General features: G+C 40.6%; 3 protein-coding genes across 5 annotated transcripts in view; 2 read left to right on the top strand and 1 right to left on the bottom strand.

Annotated features, from left to right (window-relative positions):
- The first annotated feature begins 118 nt into the window (after positions 1-118).
- tefa (TEF transcription factor, PAR bZIP family member a) lies at positions 119-9,787 on the top strand. 2 transcript variants are annotated; one of them, XM_034859765.1, is made up of 4 exons: positions 119-372; positions 4,105-4,500; positions 5,898-6,118; positions 8,103-9,787. In XM_034859765.1, the coding sequence occupies exons 1-4, from the start codon at positions 306-308 to the stop codon at positions 8,316-8,318; spliced, it is 900 nt and encodes a 299-aa protein (XP_034715656.1). In that variant the 5' UTR covers positions 119-305; the 3' UTR covers positions 8,319-9,787. The 2 variants fall into 2 exon arrangements, with proteins under 2 accessions (XP_034715656.1, XP_034715655.1); XM_034859764.1 differs by lacking the exon at positions 119-372 and adding an exon at positions 3,108-3,472.
- Positions 9,788-14,748: 4,961 nt separating this feature from the next.
- phf5a (PHD finger protein 5A) lies at positions 14,749-16,832 on the bottom strand. The gene is made up of 4 exons (XM_034859780.1): positions 16,664-16,832; positions 16,301-16,324; positions 15,542-15,708; positions 14,749-14,932 (listed from the first exon to the last, which is right to left on the bottom strand). Exons 1-4 carry the CDS (start codon positions 16,713-16,715, stop codon positions 14,843-14,845), a joined length of 333 nt encoding a protein of 110 aa, XP_034715671.1. The 5' UTR covers positions 16,716-16,832; the 3' UTR covers positions 14,749-14,842.
- Positions 16,833-17,203: 371 nt separating this feature from the next.
- aco2 (aconitase 2, mitochondrial) overlaps positions 17,204-22,983 on the top strand; it is a 10,209-nt gene continuing 4,429 nt past the window's right edge. For both annotated transcript variants that reach the window (XR_004654977.1, XM_034859744.1), the window contains exons 1-11: positions 17,204-17,291; positions 18,828-18,964; positions 19,273-19,531; positions 19,626-19,718; positions 20,540-20,698; positions 20,842-20,992; positions 21,115-21,219; positions 21,542-21,633; positions 22,154-22,259; positions 22,405-22,562; positions 22,641-22,714. Coding sequence is in view for 1 of the 2 variants with exons in the window: in XM_034859744.1 (XP_034715635.1) it covers positions 17,256-17,291; positions 18,828-18,964; positions 19,273-19,531; positions 19,626-19,718; positions 20,540-20,698; positions 20,842-20,992; positions 21,115-21,219; positions 21,542-21,633; positions 22,154-22,259; positions 22,405-22,562; positions 22,641-22,714 (1,370 nt within the window). In the remaining variant the exon portion in view is untranslated. The remainder of the gene's footprint in view (positions 17,292-18,827; positions 18,965-19,272; positions 19,532-19,625; positions 19,719-20,539; positions 20,699-20,841; positions 20,993-21,114; positions 21,220-21,541; positions 21,634-22,153; positions 22,260-22,404; positions 22,563-22,640; positions 22,715-22,983) is intronic.

Genomic DNA, 22,983 nt, shown 5'->3' with positions numbered 1-22,983 from the left:
CTATAGGTAATTCAAGCGCGGCTCAATATTGGCCGTCACCGATGTCATGAACACACTAACTGACCAATCGGCGCTATTTCCGTGTATTGCTGGGGGAAAGCACACTGATGATTGGTTGCGGGGGATCTGAGTGGGAGGGGCGTTAAAAAGGTACAGAGTTCCTAGTGTTGTCCCTTTTCAAGGTTTGATAATCGCAGCAATTCATGAGTGCTACTGAAAGCCTCAGTCAGCCCCTCTTCATTTTATTATAACATTGCTTTTTGTGAGTTTCGGAACAGCTGTGAAAAATTTATTCAGGGGGAAACATGACTGCAGAGATCCCGGAGATGTTAAAGGCTCTTATAGATAATCTCCCGAACTTTGACGATGATGGTAAGTGGTTGTCTAATCAAACGGCAAAGTGTTTGTGAAGTGTGTTTTTTTGGAGTTTGATTCAAGGAACATGCAGCATGTGACTAAAAAGTTTATTGTTCTGCAAGAAATTGCATTTTAACAGTTGTAGCAGTGGTAGTGTGCCACTAGTGGTTTAATTTGCAGCACCTTTTAAGAGAAAAGACTGTAGTGGTTGTGGGGCTGTGAAAGTGGTGACGAGTGACTTAACATCAAGGTACAGAAGGTAATGTCTATATTTCTTTTATTATGCATTTTAGACCATCATCTCCGAACTCATGTTTGCAAGATACGAAAATCAGCCCACAAATATCTCTGCATTATCAGGGAACTATGGTGCGGAACAAAGGTCAATTCATAAACAAAATCATAAGTCCACTACATAGTGAGCATGATCTGAAAAGTACGCCCCCCTGGGGTCAGCTGAGAAACGTATAAATAAACTGTTCACACGGATACATAATCCGTGGTCTCGATTTTAAACACGTGAGCAAAGTTAGAACGATGTTTAGGGACCGTCTGTAAAATACAGTACTGACACAAAATTACAATATAAAGTTATAATTGAGGTTAGTTTTTAAATTTTTGAGTGGTCCTTATAAATATGTACTAGCAAACTGTTATAATACTAATACGTTTCCAGACAAATATTTATATATATAATATATATTTATATTTATGGAAAAAAGATATGAATCTGGTTTGAGTTGAATATGACGATTCTGAAAAGCCAAGATGATACTGCCTTGGCTTTTTCAGAATAGTCCTTTTTGTACAAAACTGCACAGTCAGGCTGACAACATGATGGTGCTTGTACTCGGGAAAATGGATATACTTTTTATTAACTTTGACACACAAGAAATTGGCTTTTTGAACACTTTACACACAGTGTTGAAATGCATTTATATGCAAGTTGAAACAGCCTGTTTGCTGTTTCCTGTCATACAGGCACCTGTTAGCTAAGTCACATGGACTAATGTCATATTATATGATATGATACATATGTATGATATGATCAGTCCCAAAAGTTTAAATCTAGTACTACAGTAACAACTTGTACAATGTGTAATGGTTGACTGAGAAAAAAAAGCGGTAAGTCTGGCAATTTTTTACCTAAAATGCATACTAATGTATAATATTTCTGGAATAGTGCATGCCACTAGTTTAATGTCAGCCTTCGCTCAACTTATGTATGCACTCACCGTAGCAGCTAACCTCAAAGGCTCTCTCTTATAATGTGCCAAAACAGATTCTGTGAGACACAAACAAAGTGGGCACCATAGTGTCCAGAGCTGCCTTTTACAATTTATCGTAGGCTTACCAATGTTGGTAAATAAACATACTAAAAATACTGTAAGTAAACATACACGTTAGTGACAAAGATTAAACTACACATTGGAGAGAACACTGAATGAACCATCATTTATTCACCCGTCAAAGAAAACAGGATGGACTTCCATTAGAACCAGATCAAGTGCGGTAAGCTTGTGGCCTTGTAACAGACAAATACACGTATTTATGTAGATAACTGAGACCCATGTTACTATGGAAAACCCTTCCACGTCTTCCACGTCGCTATTTGTTCCATTTAAGAGGTAAATTCAAAGTGCAGCAGTTAGGCTGAATCTCAATTTTCTATGCACCGCTCTCTGTGCACGCGCGTTCCCGCGGACAGGGGATGCAAATCCTGGCGGGAATCTACCTCCACGATCCGTTCTGCGGATATGCAACATGTTCACGCACGCGCAGATGATAGTCATGATGTACGAGGATTTACGGCACTGCGCGATCTGTTCCACAGTAGCAGTCTGCTGTTAGACTACACCGGAAAGTTTAGCTAACAGCTAACAGCTAATTCGGCTAAACGCTAGCTGAGACAGCATGTAAAAGACCCTCAAATATGATATTTAATATATAACGTAACAGCGTTATATATAATAGTTGTTACGTTAGTTCTACTTCACTCGATACTTGTCTTTAAAATTACTGTAAAGTCTTAATTTAGCTGTAGCCTGCTTTTCCCATTGTTTAGTTCGAGTAACGTGATTTTTTGAGTGAATCAAATCGGCGCTAGGTTAGCCGGGAAGCTAAAGGTGATGGAGGCTAACCGTCCTCTTCATTCATCCGTGAAGCTAACGGCTAACCGCTACAACCATGACAGATAGTGCCGTACAGATCGTGTACTGATGTATTAGCTAAGAGAACGGATGTGAGTGGTGGTTCAGCAACGTGTAATATGTTTGATAAATTTCATGGGCAATGGTTTGCTTGATGTGTAAGCAAAGTTGCAGAATCAAAATGGTAACACGCGTTTCTGAACATCGTGTAATGGCACTGGGATAGGCCTATTATGGACTATCTAATTATATCTCACTGAAAGTTGAAAAGCCTGTCTACCGACATTAATCTGTGCATATAGTTGTTTAAAACCTAGATAAGAAAACAAACTTTAGTGAACGACGTCGAAAGATCCTATTTGGATGTGGGTCTTGCTACTTGTCTGTTTTGGCTGTATTTCTCCGATAGTGTTATTTCAACGTTTGATGTATGCTTCGGCCAACCAATGAGATCTCAGCTAGTTTCGACGTGACAAGCGCTATTGGCTTCTCACTCGAATTCCCGCCCTCATTTAAGGATCTAAATATTCGTAAAACGAGGAGAAGGCCTATCAAAACAAGGCTGGGTGGAACTTTATTACGAGAGTACATTGTGTCCCGGATACCAAAAACCTCCAGGCGACCTATACAATTTTTTGAAGCTGAGAATCATCAAAGAGAGCTGTGGGGCATGCATTCGGCCTTTGCCACACGTAAACGGGCATTTTGTTGATTTAAAATCATTACAGACTCTCTAGGACGGTGGTGGAACGGGGCTAAACAGCTAGCTAGCGATATTGAGCAGAACAACAACTGAGCTTGCTTATTTGTCAATTACTACGTTCTAACGTAATCAACGAGAGAAATGTCTACCGAGCCCACTATCACCACACCGGAGATGGCCAGGGGGCCCCCGAGTTCATTCGATGGGGTTTTAAAGAAGATTATGGAAATGCCTCCGCCGAATATTCTGGACGGCGACGACGGTAAGTGCAGTACATGAAAAACCAGGAAGGAAGAAACGATGCAGCTTTAAAGTTAGGTTAATTTATTTTATACAGTCCACGGCTCAAACACAAGTTCAGCTGAAAAAGTCTAAATCAAGTGAAAATAAAATATAACACACCAAGTAGCCAACTGGTGGTATTCTCAATGTGTTTAAGATATGTGTAACGATACTAAATTGAGCACACCGTACACTTTTTTTTTAGTTTTAGCACATTGTACCGGCAGACTTCTCTTCTCTCACATCTGTGACCGGTGAAAGGGGAAAACAAAGCTGCCCAAAGCACTGAAATGTCGTTTATAGTGGTTCACTGTTTGGAAGCAGTTGATACAGCCAAAATGTCCACTCGTCACTTTACTGTTGAAAGTTCCAACACAAAGTTGGTGGTTGGGTGTTGTTGCCTGAGGGACCATTCTGGGTGGAGTTTTTTCGGAGAGAAAAAACAAACGTTGTGGTTAAACTCACAATTGTGCTTTACTTTGAGTAGATTTACTTTTAACCATCGTAACACTCGACACAAAACTGCCTTTTTGGGTCATGCCAAATGTGCTTACAAATGTCTGTGAATGCCATCTTTCTTAGATCTCAACATGTCTCTTTTCTGTGTTTCAGACACTGACAAGGAAAAGCTGGGTCTGGGAGACAATTTTGACCTGCTTGGAAGAGAAAGCGATATGGGTCCTTCAGCCGCCCTGACCCCTGCTATTTGGGAGAAAACCATTCCCTATGATGGTGAAAACATTCACTTGGAGTACATGGACCTTGAGGAGTTCCTCGTGGAAAATGGCATTGCCACCTTGCCTGACATGAACCCCCTAAAGGGCATCCCAAAAGGAGATGTCATCAAGACAGAGAAAGTAAAGGATACCCCCTCTGCACAGATGAATGTTGCCAAGCCTGCAAGCGTGTCCCCACTGGCCCTGCTACCCGTTCAGGAATTGGAGCATTGTGAGGAAGAAGTGGTGACCACCACTGATGACTCTTATATCATCTGTGATGTTACTGCTGGTGAGTGGAGGTTAGAGTCTAGATGGTTACATGGATTAATTAAACTCAAACCAGATGTTTGGGTGACGTGACATGACTCAACAAGTCGAGTCCTAAGGTGCTTGTCATGTCGTTTAAATTCCCTCCTTGACTCTTCCACTTGCCTACCTTCGTCACGTCTTAGTCCCTCCCTATGAGGAGAAATCCCATGATAAAATCATGGGAGGAGAGAGGAACCGAGGAAATGTGTTTGTAGAGGGATTAGACCTCCTAATCGTCTAAAGCGTTACGTGACTACATTGGCTGAATTGGCGGAGTAAAGGCAGATTTTTGCTTCTGCATTGAATCGACAGCGTGCCCTCGCAGACCCCTCTGCGTCGCTGCAAACCCCTCTCTGGGCCCTCGCCGTAGCTCGACGTGCACCTCCAAAAACTAAAACTTTGCACCAAGGCAACGCAGACCACCAATACGGTGATTGGTCAGCTCGTCGTGTGTGTTGACAGTCGGTGTTTTAAGCAGCCTGCTGTGGGGAGGTGCTACATGCTAGTTTACTGGCATAAACTTTGCAAATAAACTCAGAGATATTTTGGTTACAATGACGGGATTATCTGTTTGTAAAGTGTCTATATGTCAGTAACGGTTTGAAATTAGCACTTCGTCAGCAAGCAGTACTTTGTGGGCAGTTGTGTTAAAGTTAGCTTGCTAACATAACATAACCTGGATGGCAGACACCTTGCAAACAACCCCAGCTTTATTTTTTGGTTACAGTACCAGTAAGATTTTACGGTGTCTATTTCTCGATTTCTACAAAATCTAAGCAAGAATAAGCCAAACAAATAAGGTTATTATTTGAGCACAACAGTTTGTGGGGTTTGTGATTCTGAGTACCGTTTTAGTGGTGAGCAACACACACACACGCAGGCGACACCCCCTAGTGTTATGGCGGTCAAATGCACCACGATGCAAAGCAAACAGAACGCCATAGGAGCAATGGCGTAGCTACAACGTGGAGTTGACGCAGAGGCAAAAAAAAAAAAAAAAAAGACTTTAGCAACGGCTTTCAGCTGCACGGCTTCCCGGAATGCTGCTCTTGTCTATTCTCGACTATACCTGAAGGCCGTCTCAAAAGGAGGGATCACCTAGGGTTAAAGACATGAACATGTACTGTGTTATACATATAAAAACTGATCAGAAGGTGCTAATGTGCTAGCATCAATGAACGGGACCTTCGGCACCAGTCTTTAATCCAACATTTATGCATTTAGCCGAGTTAGCCACTTTTTCTACAGAAGGCCAGTTACACAAACTGTGTGTGTGTGTGTCGGAGAAAGCAACGTATGGGGGGAAAAAATGTAAAGCCATGCTTTCATGGTGCTGACCTTCAGTTTAATATGCAGCTGTCTTGTGTTTCTGTCCAGAGGTGACAACCGAAGAGGACAGAACGACCCCCGAGGCCGTCAACCCAGAGGAGATTGAGGTCAATGTTAACTACGAGCCAGATCCCACGGACCTAGTCCTGTCCAGTGTGCCCGGAGGCGAGCTGTTTAACCCTCGCAAACACAAGTTCTCTGACGATGATCTCAAGCCACAGCCTATGATAAAGAAGGCCAAGAAGGTGTTTGTGCCGGAAGAACAGAAGGTATGCTGGGAGAGAGACGAGAGGAGCATCTGAAACACACAGTCTCACTCTGTTTGTGCATAGTTTATTTAGTAGAAAACACCACAATATACAGGGATACTTAGGCCAAAAGCTGAGCTTCGACATTTACATTTGCAAACTCACCTTTATATTTGAAAACATTTGCTGATGCCATTTTCCAGAATTTCTTAAAGTGAGCAAGCGCAGCAGACTAAGCTTTACCTATTAGGCAACTGTAACGTTGGAAGAACTACAGGTTCCAGGGGCTAATGCACGGTGGGCTTAGCACATGATAATGTGCAATCTTGATTTCTAGTTAAGCGGACCCCATGATTAAAAAAAGAAAGAAAGAAAGAAAGAAAAGTGTATGTATAGCCATGTTGAGAGTAATTGCAAGGGTCTAATGTGGCAACATTGGAGAGTATTTTATGGTAATTTCCCATTGGCTCTTACAGTATTTTTATGAGTTCCGGCATGGTCACTTCTGTTGAAGTAAATTTTAAACAAAACGGAGCGAGCTCGCCTCTTCCCCCCATGCTTCCGTAACTGTCATAACTGACTGTCACTAACCCCCACCCCTGGCTTGTGATTTCATCAGCCAACTTCAATGCACAAGCGGTTTTAAAGGAAGAGGACACACTAGATAACAGGCTAAGTCACAGTGTAGCAGTTCTGGCACCACACTGTGACTTAGCAGTCTGACAATCTTCAGTCTCATGTTTTCCTTCCTTCTCAGATAGCCTGCGAACACTGGTTTTGTTTAGATGCACAGAGAAGCCTGGCTACGGGCCATAATACGCACTCGGCTGTGCTCAGATTTGGGCTCATGTGTTCACAATAAGATACAAAAGCTGTTAAACCAGGTTACCTTAGAAACCGAGCCCAGAAAGCATGATAGATTTAGATGACTTTATTTTAAAAGGTACAACACATATTAATCAACATGAGTACAGAGTCCAACATGTAAATGTGCCAGATTTAGCCATACAGGCTAATTTTCATCTGCAGTCCCTAGCAGATTAATGGCTTAAAACCAATGAAACGCTACAGCAATACAACAAATACACATACAACAAGAAAGACTTATAACAAGTAAAATGACACAACCACTATTCCAGATTATGACAACTGGCAGGTTGATGGCATTAGAAAAACATAATACAAGTATCATACACACTAAACACAGGTAAAAGTGCATAGACACGCATTAGAATGCATCAACAACACATAAGCACACACAGAGACACTACTATAGCAATAAAGACAAACGCATTGTTCTGGTCTACGGCAGCATATTTGATTAGTCAATAACTAATGTTTTATGGATTTGGAGAAGGATTTGATAGATGTGATGTTCCTTAGTTCTGTGGGTATGGTATTCCATGTAGAGCCCGACTGATATATTGGCCGGCCGATATTAGGCATTTCCCGCACTTATAATGGCTGATTTAAAAAAATAAATAAAAAAATAATGATACTAAAAATATATTCATTCATCAGAATATTTATGACAAATAAATTATTCTGACAAATGAATATTAAAAAAATAAATATGGGCTGTCAACCATGTTCTGAGCGTTGCATAGTTTGTTCTGGAGGGCGGTCTACAATGTCCCTGTTGACGACATAGATTTTTGTTTTGTTTTTTAAAGGACTTTTAAGTTTCATATCTTAAGTTTGTAGTTTTATACATTTCATTTATCAGAACTTTAATATATTTTAATGTTCCTCTGTTCTGTTGTGACAATAAAAAAATTAATCTCATTATTTTAGTGATAACTCATAAATAACTACAAATAACTAATGTTAGGAAAATCTGTTTATGTTTTGTAACACGTTTCTGGATTTTAAAAAAAATCATATTTTTAAATAACCAAATATTCTTATTGGTATCGGCCGTAACAATCCATTATTGGTCGGGCTGTAATTCCATGTATGGGCTACTTAGTTCAACCCGCTGCTCCTTTCTTCTCCACCTCTCCAGGATGACAAGTACTGGCAGAGGAGGAAGAAGAACAACGTGGCGGCCAAACGCTCCCGCGAAGCCCGCAGGTTGAAGGAGAACCAGATCACTGTCCGAGCAGCTTTCCTCGAGCGCGAGAACGCAGCGCTGCGGACAGAAGTCGCCGAGCTACGGAAGGAGTGCGGGCACCACAAGACCACAGCGAGTCGCTACAAAGCAAAATTCGGACCACTGTAAGGGACCATTAAAAAGCCAAACCACAAAACCGTAAATGGACACCCGTACAGTAGACCGCAAAATGTCAGTCACTCCGTCTTCACATCAGTCAGGTCAGAAATATTCTCTGGGCACTGTTCTTAAAGCGGTCCTGATTGTTGGTCATGCAGCGATCTGCGTGGGTTATATCGGCAGTCGGACCACAAAGTAGCCCCTCCTCTTGACCAGACCAGGGCATCACTATTAGAAAAGAAGTAGAAGCAATAGCATGTAAATATGTTTTATTTTTTAAAGAATACGATTAACCATCCATGTGAGTGAGGAGTGGGAGGATATCAAAGTGCTTCTTCAAAGCATGTCTTTTATGAAGTGTACTTTCATCATGTCTTGTGTGCCTTTTGGCCAAAAGAGATCATTTGGGGTGTTTATTTTGAAGAAACTGGGTTTTGTTTTTACTTTTTAGAAGATAGAACACTTGCAGTAGTTTAGACTAGATCCGTCAATGTGTTATTGGAGAAATTAAGGGATTTGCAGGTTGCTTCCAGTTCTTTCCAATTTTATTGAATTCTGAAACCCACCTGTCCGATTTTTTTTTTTAAATATATGTTGTGTTAAGAGCTGGCCTTTTCTTTGCCCACAAAACACTGTCAACTGTGACATTTCCAATAATTTCAGCTACTTTAGGGGATTACAGTGACGTGGCAAAAAAAATAAAAGTGCAGCCATGTTCTGTTCTGTCAGTGGCCGAGCGCTCGTCATTACCAGCAGCACAGAGCCACGCGCTGCCGCTCGGCCCTCGGTCTCAGTCTGTCTCACGGCCGCTTGTGGCCTCATGTCACTGACGCCTACTTAGTCCTCTGCAGGTCGTCCGTTAAAGTCACTGACGTTCAGAACTGTCGTGTGTAGAATCCCTTGGTGCATGTAGGCCTACTGTATGTAGTTGTAGCCTTAGATACTTTGTAGACTTTTCCGCCATTTTACAGTGTATTTAGTATCATGGGACATTTAAAAATCCATAAACAGTGCAAATTAAGTTTTTGAACAACTTTTTGGGATAGATTTCAAGCAATGAATGTGTAACTTTATTGTAAATTCTGGTAAAAAAAAATTAACTGTAAGAGCTTACCATCTATCCCTGAAGAGCTGACATTTGCCTCTATAATGGCCGAGTGCTTATTGTCTCCAAATGAACGTTAAAGGCAGGCTGTCGGATGCCAACGTGACTGTAATTAGTGCATTATTAAAACCAGCTGGAGGTGAAATGTTTATTGTTAAGCCTAAAACCTTACATACATGGCCAGTTGGATCAGTTGTGATACCAATATGGAGCATGTTGTCTGCTACTAGACGTGTTTACAGAAGACGTATTGACCTGTCATATATGCTGTTTACACGTTCAATGGTTATTTTTGAAAAACGGAGACATTTCCCTTCGTTTTTGCCCTTTGTTTAAACGCAAACTGAGAATTTGCCTCTGAAAACGAGTCCTTCTAAAAACTCATGCCAGAGTGGAGATATTTGAATCTTTGTATGCAGTGAAACTGAGACAGACGGAGGGTTAGGCAGCCGAGGAAGAGAAGAGAGAGGAATTGATTTGTTGCTGTTGTTGCTTTTTGGGGATTCTGATGGGCAAACGTGGGCTTGAGCTTCTTGTTACACTGCCACCTACAGGTTTGGCATGCTCTTGACGGCATATATACACGGGTACGTGTAAACAAACACTTTTCCAAAAACTGACAGCGTGCATGATGTGATTTTTGAAAATGGAGATGTTGAAATGTCTGTTTATTAAAATAGCCGCCCACGTGTAAATGTAGCAATGGTAGGAAAAGCACAGGTGTATTCAAAACCATTAATGATGTATTCCACTTAGGAGTAGCCCTGGTGTTGTGCTAGCCTGGTCCAACCAGACTCTGGGTTAGTCTGAAGTTTAAAACTATTGGATCTGCCCAGAACCCCTCTGGTAGCCTGGCTCCGCCCTCCTACGTACTGTCTGGTAGAACCAGGCTTACAAGGTGAGACCATTGCCTACTAACTAGGCAATAGTCTACTGGCTTAGCATCACCATTAGCCTTAGCAAGCTCCTTCACCACTAACGGAACGAGCTGGAAAATCAAACTTCATCAACAACATCATGGCCACCAACAAAACTCAACAAAGATTGTTCTTGCTCGGGCTTTAACTTCTGGATATTTGGCAGCTTTGCCACAAAGGACCGCATATTACCTTCGGTACTATTACAAAACTCACCGAAGGTTACCAGACCTCAACCCCTCTGTTAATTGATTGGACCGACACAAATTTTGACTCAAGAAAACCCTTAACTGTCTGTGCGAAAACCCAGATGGAGTACTGAAGGAAAATGAAAATTGAGAGGAAGTACGTATGAGGGCAGAGCCAGGCTAGTATTGTGCACGCTGACTCACTGAAATAGCTTACTGGGTCACTTGATAGAACTGAGCCATCGTTAAGCTTATCAATTTCAGCTGTGCTTTTCCTACTCTGACAACTCAATGTGTTTGCCGTGAAAAAGGTCCAGTGACGTAAACAAGCTCACACTGCCTCATTCACAATAGGATGCTTGAAGTTATCCCAAAACTAGGGATTCAAAACCCTTTAACTATAGGGGTGAATGTGCATTTATATTGTACCAACTGTTAAGCTTTTTAGGATATGTTGGTGAACGCAATCCCTCTACATTTGTAGTTTTGTGTCTGAAATGTTTTCTTGTTTCTGACGTGTGTAGGTTGTCATTGTCGGTTGTCAACTGATTTTTAAATGATTTATTTGACAGACCAGGAAGCTTCATTAAGTGCAGGGTGTAATGGGGTCATCTCTTTCTTCCGACAATTGAACTGCCAAAAACTCTTAAGTACTTTCAATGTCATGCACAGTCTGGCAGGGAATTTTCTTTTTTTTTTACTGTCCAATTCTGACAAAAAGGGAAAGTTTTGATCTTGTTTGCTCTGACTCCAACCATACACATAGTGACATAGTTAACTTAAATTAACTCACTATTTGTCTCTTTTGTTTTGGGAAGGGTTTCCCTGTGTGAAGAATAAAAGAGTTAAATTAAATTTAAACTAATACTTATTTTTTTTTTACATTACAACTGCAAGATTCAGTAAATGCATCTTTATCTGTTTCATTCATCATGCTTTTCTAGTTCAAATTAACAGTCACAATTGTGAAAATAATTTGACTTCCTGGATCATTAATTTCATTTAAAATTAGTTACATTTTTTTTTATATATATATATATATATATATATATATATATATACACACACACACACACACACACACACAGATGAATGAGGAACTTCCTACCTCATTTTTCGTACAATTTTCAATGCTTTCTGTTGACATTTTCAAATCAAGACGAGCCCCTCGACCATATACTACCAAATCTTGCTAGTCTGTTATTGGCTGTAATGAACACAGTTTGTGTGTGCTTTGTGATGCAGGTTGGCACAGTTTGTTTTTGTTGCCGTTTGTAGACCCTGGGCTGTCCACGGAGACCGCGGGTTTTTACAGTGTGTTCCGGGGACAAGCGGCTCACAGATAGTGAGGAGATGTTTTGCTTTATGTGACGAAACATGTTGTAGCCTAAAACACGTGTCACATCACGTTTAACTTTGAGGGGTTACCTTTGTGTCTTGTATATACAGTATGTGTAAATAAAGCCTGGTTGAGAGAGTCTTGAAGTGTTCTTCCCTAAAGAGAGTTCTTCAGGTTCTAATCGTGAGCTCTTTATTTAGAAGACTTAAATTCATTGGTCTTTTTTTAAGTCTCAAACACAATTTAGTTGGGTGGGTTTTTGTTCCCAAGTCTTTTGTATTTTAATTTCATTCTGTTGTATAGGTATGTACAATAAACTGCATGTTCTCTTCTAAAATCAATATATCAACACTTTAATTACGAATCTAAGAATGTGAGCCATTTTTATTTAAAATATGACTTCATGTATGTGGTTCACAATAAAGCATCTGGGTCATGATCCAGCTGGCAGTTGCTCTGACAACTGATACAGATGAACATATAGAAGGCAGGAATGTTCCATGACCTCGTGTAATCATTATGAATTCATTATTACACATTTAAAATCATAACGACCCTTCAAGAATTTTTGGATCTGTCTGCACTATTTACATGTGATATGATCATTTAGACAGGCTTGTTTGATAGAGGCCTAGTTATCTTAACATTTGAACTCGCGTCAAGTTCTTCAACTAATTCACTTCTTGCATCATAAATATAAGAGCAGCAATTGGATTTCCTAGCTGTGATTCATTATTAATTACATTTTTCTATTGTTCCTACTGACAATGTAACGGAGGCACAGATGAGCTTGTAAAGTATTGTGGATTTTATGATACAGCTGAAACATGGCATTGTGTCCAATTTGAAATCATGAAGTTTATTTTTAGTCTGGAAGGCGTTTTAGATTGGACCTTTGAGGCTAACTAAAACACATTTCTCAAATTTCAAATTCTTCAATATTGCAAGCATAAAGCGGGAAAACTCAGCGATGTCAGCATCCCAAAAAATAATTTTTGCAAATAATAAAATTGCCGGGAATGACTAGCCTACTATATATTGCTGCGACAAAAAGTGTTCACACCTATTTTAAGGAGAGGGTCGGGGGGGCCTAATTTTTTCAAATTCAGACCCAACACGGCATTGTTTGAAATGAGAAACAACATTAATTAGAATGAGATTTGTTATAAAAAAAAAATTCCTTTCAATTATAAAACTAACAAGGATTTCAAGGGGGAATATATACGTGATTATAATGGAGAGTGGTGGGGCCAAACCTGGAGAAATGCGATGCTGTGGTCAATGAGCTCTGAAGGTCACCAGGGGTCAGATACGAATTGTCTCCACGTCTGAAATAAAAACCTTGGGGAATGTAGATACATGATAAAGGTTTCATGATTTAGTCATAAAATGCACAACTGTCTGCCCACTATGAACCATATGTAGTAAGCAGTGTGTGGATGTGTGTCATCTGTCTTTCTATTTTCTAGTCATGCTGAAAAGGTTGTTTGAAGGAAGGAATCATGCACAGGTTAGTAGCGGACTGTTTGTGGGCACATGTTGTGTCCAGTATGTGCACAAGCTGTGAGGTCAGCACTTTATAAATGATCGTCGCTCTCAAAAAAACGTTTTTTTTAAGGAAAGACTAATTTGAAAACACGATATTGAGCTGATTACATCCGAAAAAGTCTGATGGAATTGCCTCATCGCAGTTTAAATATTTGTAAAAGCCACAGATAGACATAAAGGGTGGCCAATACTGTATCATTGATAAGCTATATGAAAAGAAATTAAAGTAACGAAATATGGAGATCCAAGGCGACGACATATCTGGGTCATGATCCAGCTGTTAACTTCTATCATAGGGTCTTTCAGGTCACCATGGTCCTTACCACAAGTTAATAGGCCACAGCAGAAACACTGACCAGTAACACCAGTGACACACAAACTCGGACTATTAGGAGACCACGGACCACAGAGACATGGACCACTGCAGTACGGATCATCAGGGGTCTCTGCGTCCTGCTCTTTCTGGTCATCGGTGACTTTCCTTCAAAGCATACGATAACTACATTTCTTTTACGCTAAAAGGACCGCTGCTTTTATTTTAGTCCCCGACCCAAGTTTGGTGTAAATAAAACAATGACGTTATGATATAATAATATATTGATTCTTAAGACAATGATACAATATTTACTAGAATCCCAAATTCTGCCACGATATGATTTCGATCGGTTTGAATTCAGGGGCCTGCGACCAATACATCAGCGGTTACCCTAATTTTTTTAGGATTTGGGAAAGTTAGGATTCTTGTGTATTACTCTCGTAAAATCTTAGGATAGGGACATTTACTTAGGAATTATTCATCCCTGTTTGCTTTCCTAAATCAGGTGCCATGGACATCAAAAAAAGAAAGCAGCGTGGCTAGGTGCCAAGCCAGGCAGAGCGGGAGCGACTAAGTCAAGCCAGGATGGAGAAATTAGAGTGAGCAGGAGGTAGTGTAAATACTGGCATGTTATTTAGGTGGATTAAGGAGAACATGTTGAAAAAATATATAATGCTGCTCAGTGAGACAAGCTCATTCAGCCTTTCAGCTGTTGGTACGTTTATCCGATCATTTTGTTTAAGCAACCTAAACACACATTAAGTCTCCACTCTTGTTCACAATGGAGAGCCTATTTTGTTTCCTATATTTACTCCATAGCTGTGTCAAGTTAATCTATACATTTGTGAACTTATTAAAAACTATTAATAAATATTAACCTTCAACCATCCTTCCTCCAGTGGGATTTTGTGTATTAGTCAAATTAGTGACGGATCATATCAAGCATTATGCGAGCATATAGGCGGCGGGCCCAGAAATGTTCTTTCCTATTTTAACTTTTAAAAGAAAGGGACATCGATGCAGAAATATAAAACTGAGTTTTATTGACAAGTCAAAAAAATGTTTGAAAGAAAATCTGCAAAAGCTGAAAGACTAAAACAAGAACTGGGCCGTGGTGTCTTCACCTCTTCTTAAAGCCGTACTTCTTCCTTTCATAAAACAGATCCGTTTTAGAGCTGCCCAAATTCACAATCTTTGGACAGCCATCCCGCTGCAAAAGAAACACAAAAAGCCTGTTTAAAAAACATCAATAGCTAAAATCTCACTCATACGGCTAGCTTAAATCCTTACACGGGTTCTTTTCTGTGATGTAGAGGTTGCACAATATTGAAAAAAAATGGAATTGATTATGAATAATACGACAGCTATTAATTTTGAATTTTTAACATGTAAAATTACAGAAGTTATGGGAAAAATAACAATATTTTGAGATTCATAAAAATATAGTCCACAGCGAGACTTAAATACGGCTCTGTAGTGCAGCTGGACTACAGGTCAGTCCTGAATGAAAATTATTCAATCTACCACTTTTTATAAAGTTGTGGGACAGCTACCCGGAAGAAATACTTTCTACTCTTTATTGATCCCTTATGGGGAAATTACAATTTACACTGTTATCACACACAGGCCTGAAATACACACACATGCTCAGGGCCTATACATGCACTAATGGAGAGATGACAGAGTGAGTGGGCTGCGACTAGCGCCTTGAAAAAAACAAAACTAGATTTCATACTTATCGACACTTTAAATATAATATTGCGCAACCCCTACTGTGACGGATGAAAAAAAGAAGTGAAGTGTGCTTAAGGACACGTACATCTTTCTCCTGGATGGTGCACTCTTTACAGTAGTAGGCATCAGATACACCGGGCCCTCCGCAGATCACACAGCGTCCCTGATAGGAGCCGTAGTTACACTCATCACAGATGCGCACCAGCGTGCACGGCCTCACATAGGAATCACAGATGACACATTTTCCATCACCTAAGAGGAGCGAGGACAAAAGAGAGAGTAGATTGAGAAAATAAGGGAAGGCATTAAATTATGTGGGAAATATGAGCAAATAAAATATTATTTGTAACAGACTAACACAGCCTCCACCACAGGTGAACAACCATAGCAACTACATTCAAGTTGAGAGAATACTTCACAGCTACAACCAGCACATCTTTGTGATGTAAATGCAGTTTGAGGCAATTTACAACACATCTTTAGTTTAAATATTGCTACATTGATTGCAAAAACGAGAATTTAGTTTCAGTCCATCAAATAATCAATCCCTGCAGGAGGACTCAAGTGCTTACTGAGTAATCGCATACATGTATGAATGCCAAAGGCTTAACAACAACGTGGAAGAAATTATCTTAGCACACAAGGTTAATATTATTAAAAAAAAGACATGAACCAATACTTATTTTTAGCCAGGAAACCATGATTGGATTTTGATGGTGATTAAATGCAAAAAGATGCAAAGGTGCAGAAAAAATAAACTGAAAGATCCTTAATGAATCACTGTAAGCTTAGAGGGAGAAGCACATACTTTGTTATATTAATAGTAATAGGAGGGAACACTTACATTTCTCGCAAAGCCTTCCGATAGCTGAGGAATAAAAACAAAGCAGTCAGAAGCAGTCAGTGTTGCCAGGCTAGCTAGCAGTTCATTAGAGTGAATAGCCCTTTACTTCCTCGTATGTTACAGTACAACCCATCATTAAATACCCTGAAATAATGTTCCGTCTAACTGTAACATTAGTCAGCGAGAGACCTGTAGACGTTTTTAAGCTCAACACCATGGCAAACATTATTTCAATGAAATCCATGCTGCTCCGCTAGCATGGCAGCTAGCGTTAGCTCGAGCAAAACAACAATAAAAGACACCCAGCAGCAACAAAAAGAACAGTGTGAAAATAAGTGTGAAATAAAATAGGCTTAAACATACCAACACCGGCTTGTTTTCTGCAAAAGATCAAATCTGGATGATGTTTAGCCATAGTTGGCTAACGTAAGGCGAGCGCTGCTGATTTGGTTCAACTTTCACCTTTGACCGGTAAACTTTGTAAGAGGATTGCAATTACCGCCACCTAGCGGCGGCTCCACTAAGAAATAAATCAGGAGACTATTATCGACTGTGCTTGCTCCAGTTATACTTTTTTTAATTTATATTTTAACAAAAAATACAATTGTTAATTTATTTCCATTATACAGTACTGACAGTGCAAGAATTATATAATTACAAATAAAAAGTAGAATTGCATTTTGAACTGCCCACTTCTTTTCAAGATCCTTTTAGTTTTATAAAATCAACCAAACATTAAAATGCTATCTTACATGGTTGGAATGTCAGTATATATGTAGGTAAAAACGACATAAACTACACTAGAGTGATAAACAGAAGTTTAAATTACATTTTGTTAACAATCTGAATAAAAGTCAAACTACTGTACATATTTTGTCCTTCAAGGACCTGCGAGACCGCGGTTTATAAAGCCGTGACGTCACCACTGATAGACACATCTTTGTCAGTGAACAAAATGGCAACTTACTGTCTAACTGTCGCCCGGCTCCAGGTAAGAGATGGAAATTGGCTTATTCTACAAAAATGATATATCAGTGAATGATGTCATATTGCTGTCTTACATTAAATAAATCAGTTCAAATGTTAGCCTGACCTAATTAAAGCTTAGCTGCTGCTGCTGTGAAAAAAATAAGCTGTAAAACGGTCACCAGGTCAGGTCATCGTGTCCTGACTGCAGAGGCATCCAGGGGGCACCGACTAGCTTTGCACTGGTTTATTAAAACATGGCTAATGTCTCCATTTACAAGAAGTCATTACCTATATCACCAGCCCTTAGGTTAAATTAACAGAGCTAGGTTAGCTTTAGAATTGGAGCTTGGTGTTTAAAAGCAAGGTTAACCACAAGGTTAGAGCTCCCAGCAGACACAGAACTGAGCAAGTTGGAAAACGTAGAACATTGTAAAAATTATGGCAGGTAATACAGCAAACACGCTCTTGCTGCCCGTCTCTTTTTTTTTTGCAATTGCTCCAAGAGAAAGTAATCCATTCAGTCTGTTGGAAAGTTGACAGGGTCTAACGGTATGTTAATGTCATATGTCCATTAACAGCAGTGTGCTATTAAGATGTTTACATCTGTCCTAATAACAACGGACCACCTGGTGTATAAACTCGAATACCTGAATCCAAAGTGAGCTCTAATTACGGTCTATTCAAGCTTTGATGGCTACATGATGTAGGGAAAAAAAATCAGAACATCGTCTTCTGATATATAGATGTAATAAACTGTGTCTTTTGTAGGTTTGTAAAATCACATAATTTTACAAACATACACACATATTGGACTGAAATAACTGTCATTTTCAGCTGGCATTGGAGGATCTTGAGCCAGTAAAAACTATATAGTATAAGTTTTGTAAAAAAATCTGTGCATCCCATCTCCTAAAAATACCATATTAGGTTTACACCAATATAAAGTAATAGACTTCCCAGCCTAGGTTTGATTGTGATTGATCTCTGCATCATACTTGGATTTCCAATTGATATATCAACTCTTGAATTGACTTCTTAATTGATTGGCAGCACTCAGGTGAACGAGAGAACTCTTTGCTACCAGCTGCTTGACACCAAAAGACAGCTGGTTATTGGCTGTACTTTCCGCTGCTGCCAGTTCTTTAGCTGAATGAAGGCTAATCTTTAGCACACATTGGTCATTGAAGACCTTAAGCTGTCTGACAGTTTGCTGTTCTTTTGATTTTCATTATTGATAATTCAATTTTTTTTACTCTATTTTGAGGGAGTCTATTGAACAGTCTTGCTCTTTTCTAGTGATACCATGCTCATCAACCATTAGTAACTGGAGTGAGTTTATGGGTTAATAAGTGCCCAGCTCAAGGGAAGGGGGGGGGGGGGATATTGAAGACGTGTTTCTCATTCTGCTCTTTCTGCTTTTACTGAGTGAGGGCTAAACTTATTTTTCAGATACGTTGTGTATATGGGAAGGCATTGTGGAAGTTACAACAGTGTGTCTGGTTTTGTCCACAGCTCTGGGATTATGCTTATCAAATGTTTATGTTTTTGTTGTCTCCAGCTGGCTCTGGGCCATGGTGCACGGCGCCTGCATGTATCAGCAGCTTACAGAGCCAAGGTGTCAATGAGCCGCTTTGAGCCTACTTCCTTCATCAATTATGAGAAGCTCCAATCCAACATTGACATTGTGCGAAAAAGGTTAACACTTTCCTTATCTTCTATACAATCGCTGTGTCTCATGTCCCTGTTTCTTCCAAACAATCCCTTATCTGTGGGCCAGTTGGATGTCTAGTGTTTGTTTTTCCTTTACCACAGTTTGTTGTCATAGTAGCAGCCTTTACCAACTTTCGTCAGTCATTGGACGTTTTTTCTGTTGCTACATATTTTTTTTTCTTTCTATGTTGTACCTGTATTCTCATAGTCTGACGTGTTCCCTGTTGAAACTTTGTCTGATGCCGCAGCACCCTAATATTAATAAAGTGCTGTTTTTAAATGTTTCTGTCCAGGCTCAACCGGCCACTCACCCTGTCAGAGAAGATCGTATACGGCCACCTCGATGACCCCCACAACCAGGAGATTGACCGCGGTCGCACGTACCTGCGGCTGCGTCCCGACCGTGTGGCCATGCAGGACGCCACGGCCCAGATGGCAATGCTCCAGTTCATCAGCAGCGGCCTGCCGAAGGTCGCCGTACCCTCCACCATCCACTGTGACCACCTGATCGAGGCCCAGACCGGAGGAGTGGAGGATCTGGCAAGAGCAAAGGTTACAGCTCTTATTTGTTTACAGTAATCAAACAAATGTCTCAAAAGTAATAACTTTGTTAACATGCGTCATATTGTTACATATCTCAACCTAGGAAGTCAACCAGGAGGTCTACAAATTCCTGTCCAGCGCTGGGGCAAAGTATGGAGTTGGCTTCTGGAAACCAGGCTCTGGAATCATCCATCAGGTATTCATGCTTAAAGGTTGGATGCAATGCCCTACAATGACAAAGCCACTGTAATTTTAACTGAATTACATCGGTACTACAGAGGGCGTGTAAGGGCGAGCTTATCTCTCCTCTCTGCATGTTTGACAGAGAGCGGGGCTCTGACACACAAACGTGCCGTGGTGGGGGTGGAGCAAAATTGCGTCGCCTCTGCAGTTTAAGTCAATGTGAGTCACTGCAATGCCGGTAAAGCAATTGCAAGTGTGGTTAAACTTTTCAAAACTTAATGCAGACAGTGTTCTCTGCAATATGGTGAGCCAAAAGCAGTCACAGAGCAGTTACACTTCCTCTGAGACAGGCAGGCACAGTGGTCCCTATGCCCTGGTGATAGACTGACAGGCTGGGGGTTGTAAGGCGGGGCAACTCTATTTCTATAGCGCATCAACAAGACAATTTGTGCTTTACATAAAACAATAAATAACAGTTGAAAATAAACTGGCTAAAATAGAATAAAATGCAAGTGCAAGAAAAAAAAGTATGGTGCAGTGTAATAAATTTGTAATTATTTGATTTAATAGACAGCTTTGGAAAGGGAGGTTGTGTGTGTGTGTGTCTGTGTGTGTGTGTGTGTGTGTGTGTGTGTGTGTGTGTGGAATGTTCAAAATAATATTGTTTTCAGTTATTGGACAAATTGGTTTGGAATTATTTCTACAATTGAAAAGCATGTTATTATTTTGGTTATTAGAGAAAATATAAATAAACAGAACCCAATTTCGTGCACCGGGCAAAATGTGAACAGTACACAACCCCAACCCTAATGTTCAGATTTCCTTTACAAACAGATCATCCTGGAGAATTACGCCTACCCCGGAGTGATGCTTATCGGCACAGATTCCCACACACCAAACGGCGGAGGGCTTGGTTCCATCTGCATCGGCGTTGGAGGAGCAGACGCTGTCGATGTCATGGCGGGAATCGCCTGGGAGCTCAAGTGCCCCAAGGTAAGCAGGACACAATACATTCTTCTGTCTGTGTCTCCTGCAGCCATTTTTTTCTCGTTGTCCTTATCTGACTTTTTCTGTTCTTCTTCAGTAACACTAGTTCTTCTTTCCTCACCACAATTAACTCCCCAATCTCTTCAAAGGTGATTGGTGTGAAGTTGACCGGCAGCCTCTCAGGCTGGACGTCTCCCAAGGATGTCATCTTGAAGGTGGCAGGCATCCTGACAGTGAAGGGAGGCACCGGAGCCATTGTAGAATACCACGGACCAGGAGTTGACTCCATCTCCTGCACTGGTGAGTTAAAACATGACTTCATTACACGTTGACATCCATTTTTTACTTTGCTTCTTAGCTGTTTGCACATACAAATTATTTATTGGTTTAGTTGTGTGATGTGTGGGTTTTATCTTGCCCAGGAATGGCCACCATCTGCAACATGGGAGCAGAGATTGGAGCCACGACCTCAGTGTTCCCCTACAACCACCGAATGAGGACCTACCTGGAGAAGACGGGACGTGGACGTATGTTTAGGGCTTTGGTCATATCTATTTAATAATAATCTTTTCATAGTGAAAGAGACAAGGGAAGGCCGGCCTCTTTTAAATGGAAGCTTGATGTCTTGTTAGCAGGGTTAAAAAAAGCAAGTTTTTGTCCACCAGCCAAATGGCTAGGGAATGTTGAAAATTTGACAAGCCACTCAATAGATTACTATTGTTTTCTTGGCTGGTGAGTGAAGCAAATCTGCCAGCCAGTTGCAGATCTTACCAGCATTTGGCCGGTTGATGGTGCTATTTTTGAACCCTGCTTGTTAGTCACAACACTTATGCCCTTTTTTTATCCCAGAGATCGCTGCCATGGCTGATGAATACTCCGACTCGTTGGTACCAGATGAAGGCTGCGAGTATGACGAGCTCATTGAACTCAATCTGGACCAGGTCTGCCCTTTTTATTTGTTTTTATTTTTAAATAATCTTTCAGCCTTCAGTGGATACTTCAAAGTGTAGAGCAATGTGAAATACAAGGAGGAGGGAGGAATGCCATAGTTTTTACTTCCTTTAGATAGTTTTTTTTTAAACAGATTATTAGAAACCACACTTTTTATATATATATTTTACTTCCATTCTGAGATGTGCAAAATCATCAAACACATGAACTGAGACTTTTTTAAATACTCAGTTTATTACTGTAAATCAAGGATTTTATGGGTTGTTGGCGGCAGGTTTTTGTGGGAATAGTGCAAATATGACAGATTATTGTCTGTTACCAATGCTGGAAACATCTCCAAATCTAGCCAGAATTCTGCTCTACTTCTTGTACACATTGTGGCATCATAATTAAAAATGAATACGCTGCAAAATGTATGCATACATGAGACGTTTACTTGACAGCTCCAGACACAGTTAGGTCTATTTGAGAATAAGTGATTTCCTAGAACGTTGTTACTTGTTTCTCTAGCTGAAGCCCCACATTAACGGACCCTTCACCCCTGACCTGGCCCACCCGGTGTCTGAAGTAGGTGCAATTGCTGAGAAGAACGGCTGGCCGCTGGAGGTTAAAGTTGGTAAGAACTGAACTGCGATAGAAAAGGCTGCGCAGCTTTAGTCCTACTCCTGCTATTGACCTTGCTACATTTCATGTGCATGAAAAGTGAGCAGTGAGTTGCTCTCTGAGATACCATCCGGCTCTTTTTTTCTCATTTTTGTCAGGTCTGATCGGTAGCTGCACCAACTCCAGTTACGAGGACATGGGTCGCGCCGCCTCTGTGGCCAAGCAGGCTTTGGATAAAGGCCTGACATGCAAAGCTCAGTTCACAGTCACCCCCGGCTCGGAGCAGATCCGTGCTACCATCGAGAGAGATGGATATGTGAGTGTTGCACCTCCCTGTATACTGTTGTATCTATGGGTGATGTCAAAGCTCAAATGGGTTTGTGTCTTCCTGTAGTCAAAGATCCTTGGTGATGTTGGAGGCGTGGTCCTGGCCAACGCATGTGGACCCTGCATTGGACAGTGGGACAGGTAGGGTCTTGTGTCATGACTTACAGTGTTCAAAAAGTTTAATATAACTTGTGTAATTACTTCCAACTAATCAAAGGATTCTCATAAGCGTAGAGCCTGCCATTCAGAATCATTCAGCATACATACAAGCTAGTCACTTGAATGGCGGCAGCCATGTTGCGCCTCCATCTTTGGAATACATTAGCCAAAGAAGGACATACAGTGGGTACGGAAAGTATTCAGACCCCTTTAAATTTTTCACTCTTTGTTTCATTGCAGCCTTTTTCCAA

Source organism: Etheostoma cragini, chromosome 21 (assembly GCF_013103735.1).
Source record: "Etheostoma cragini isolate CJK2018 chromosome 21, CSU_Ecrag_1.0, whole genome shotgun sequence".
Taxonomy (NCBI): Eukaryota; Metazoa; Chordata; class Actinopteri; order Perciformes; family Percidae; genus Etheostoma; species Etheostoma cragini.
The sequence above is the reverse complement of the archived record's forward strand: the minus strand, read 5'-3'. Positions and strand labels throughout refer to the sequence as shown.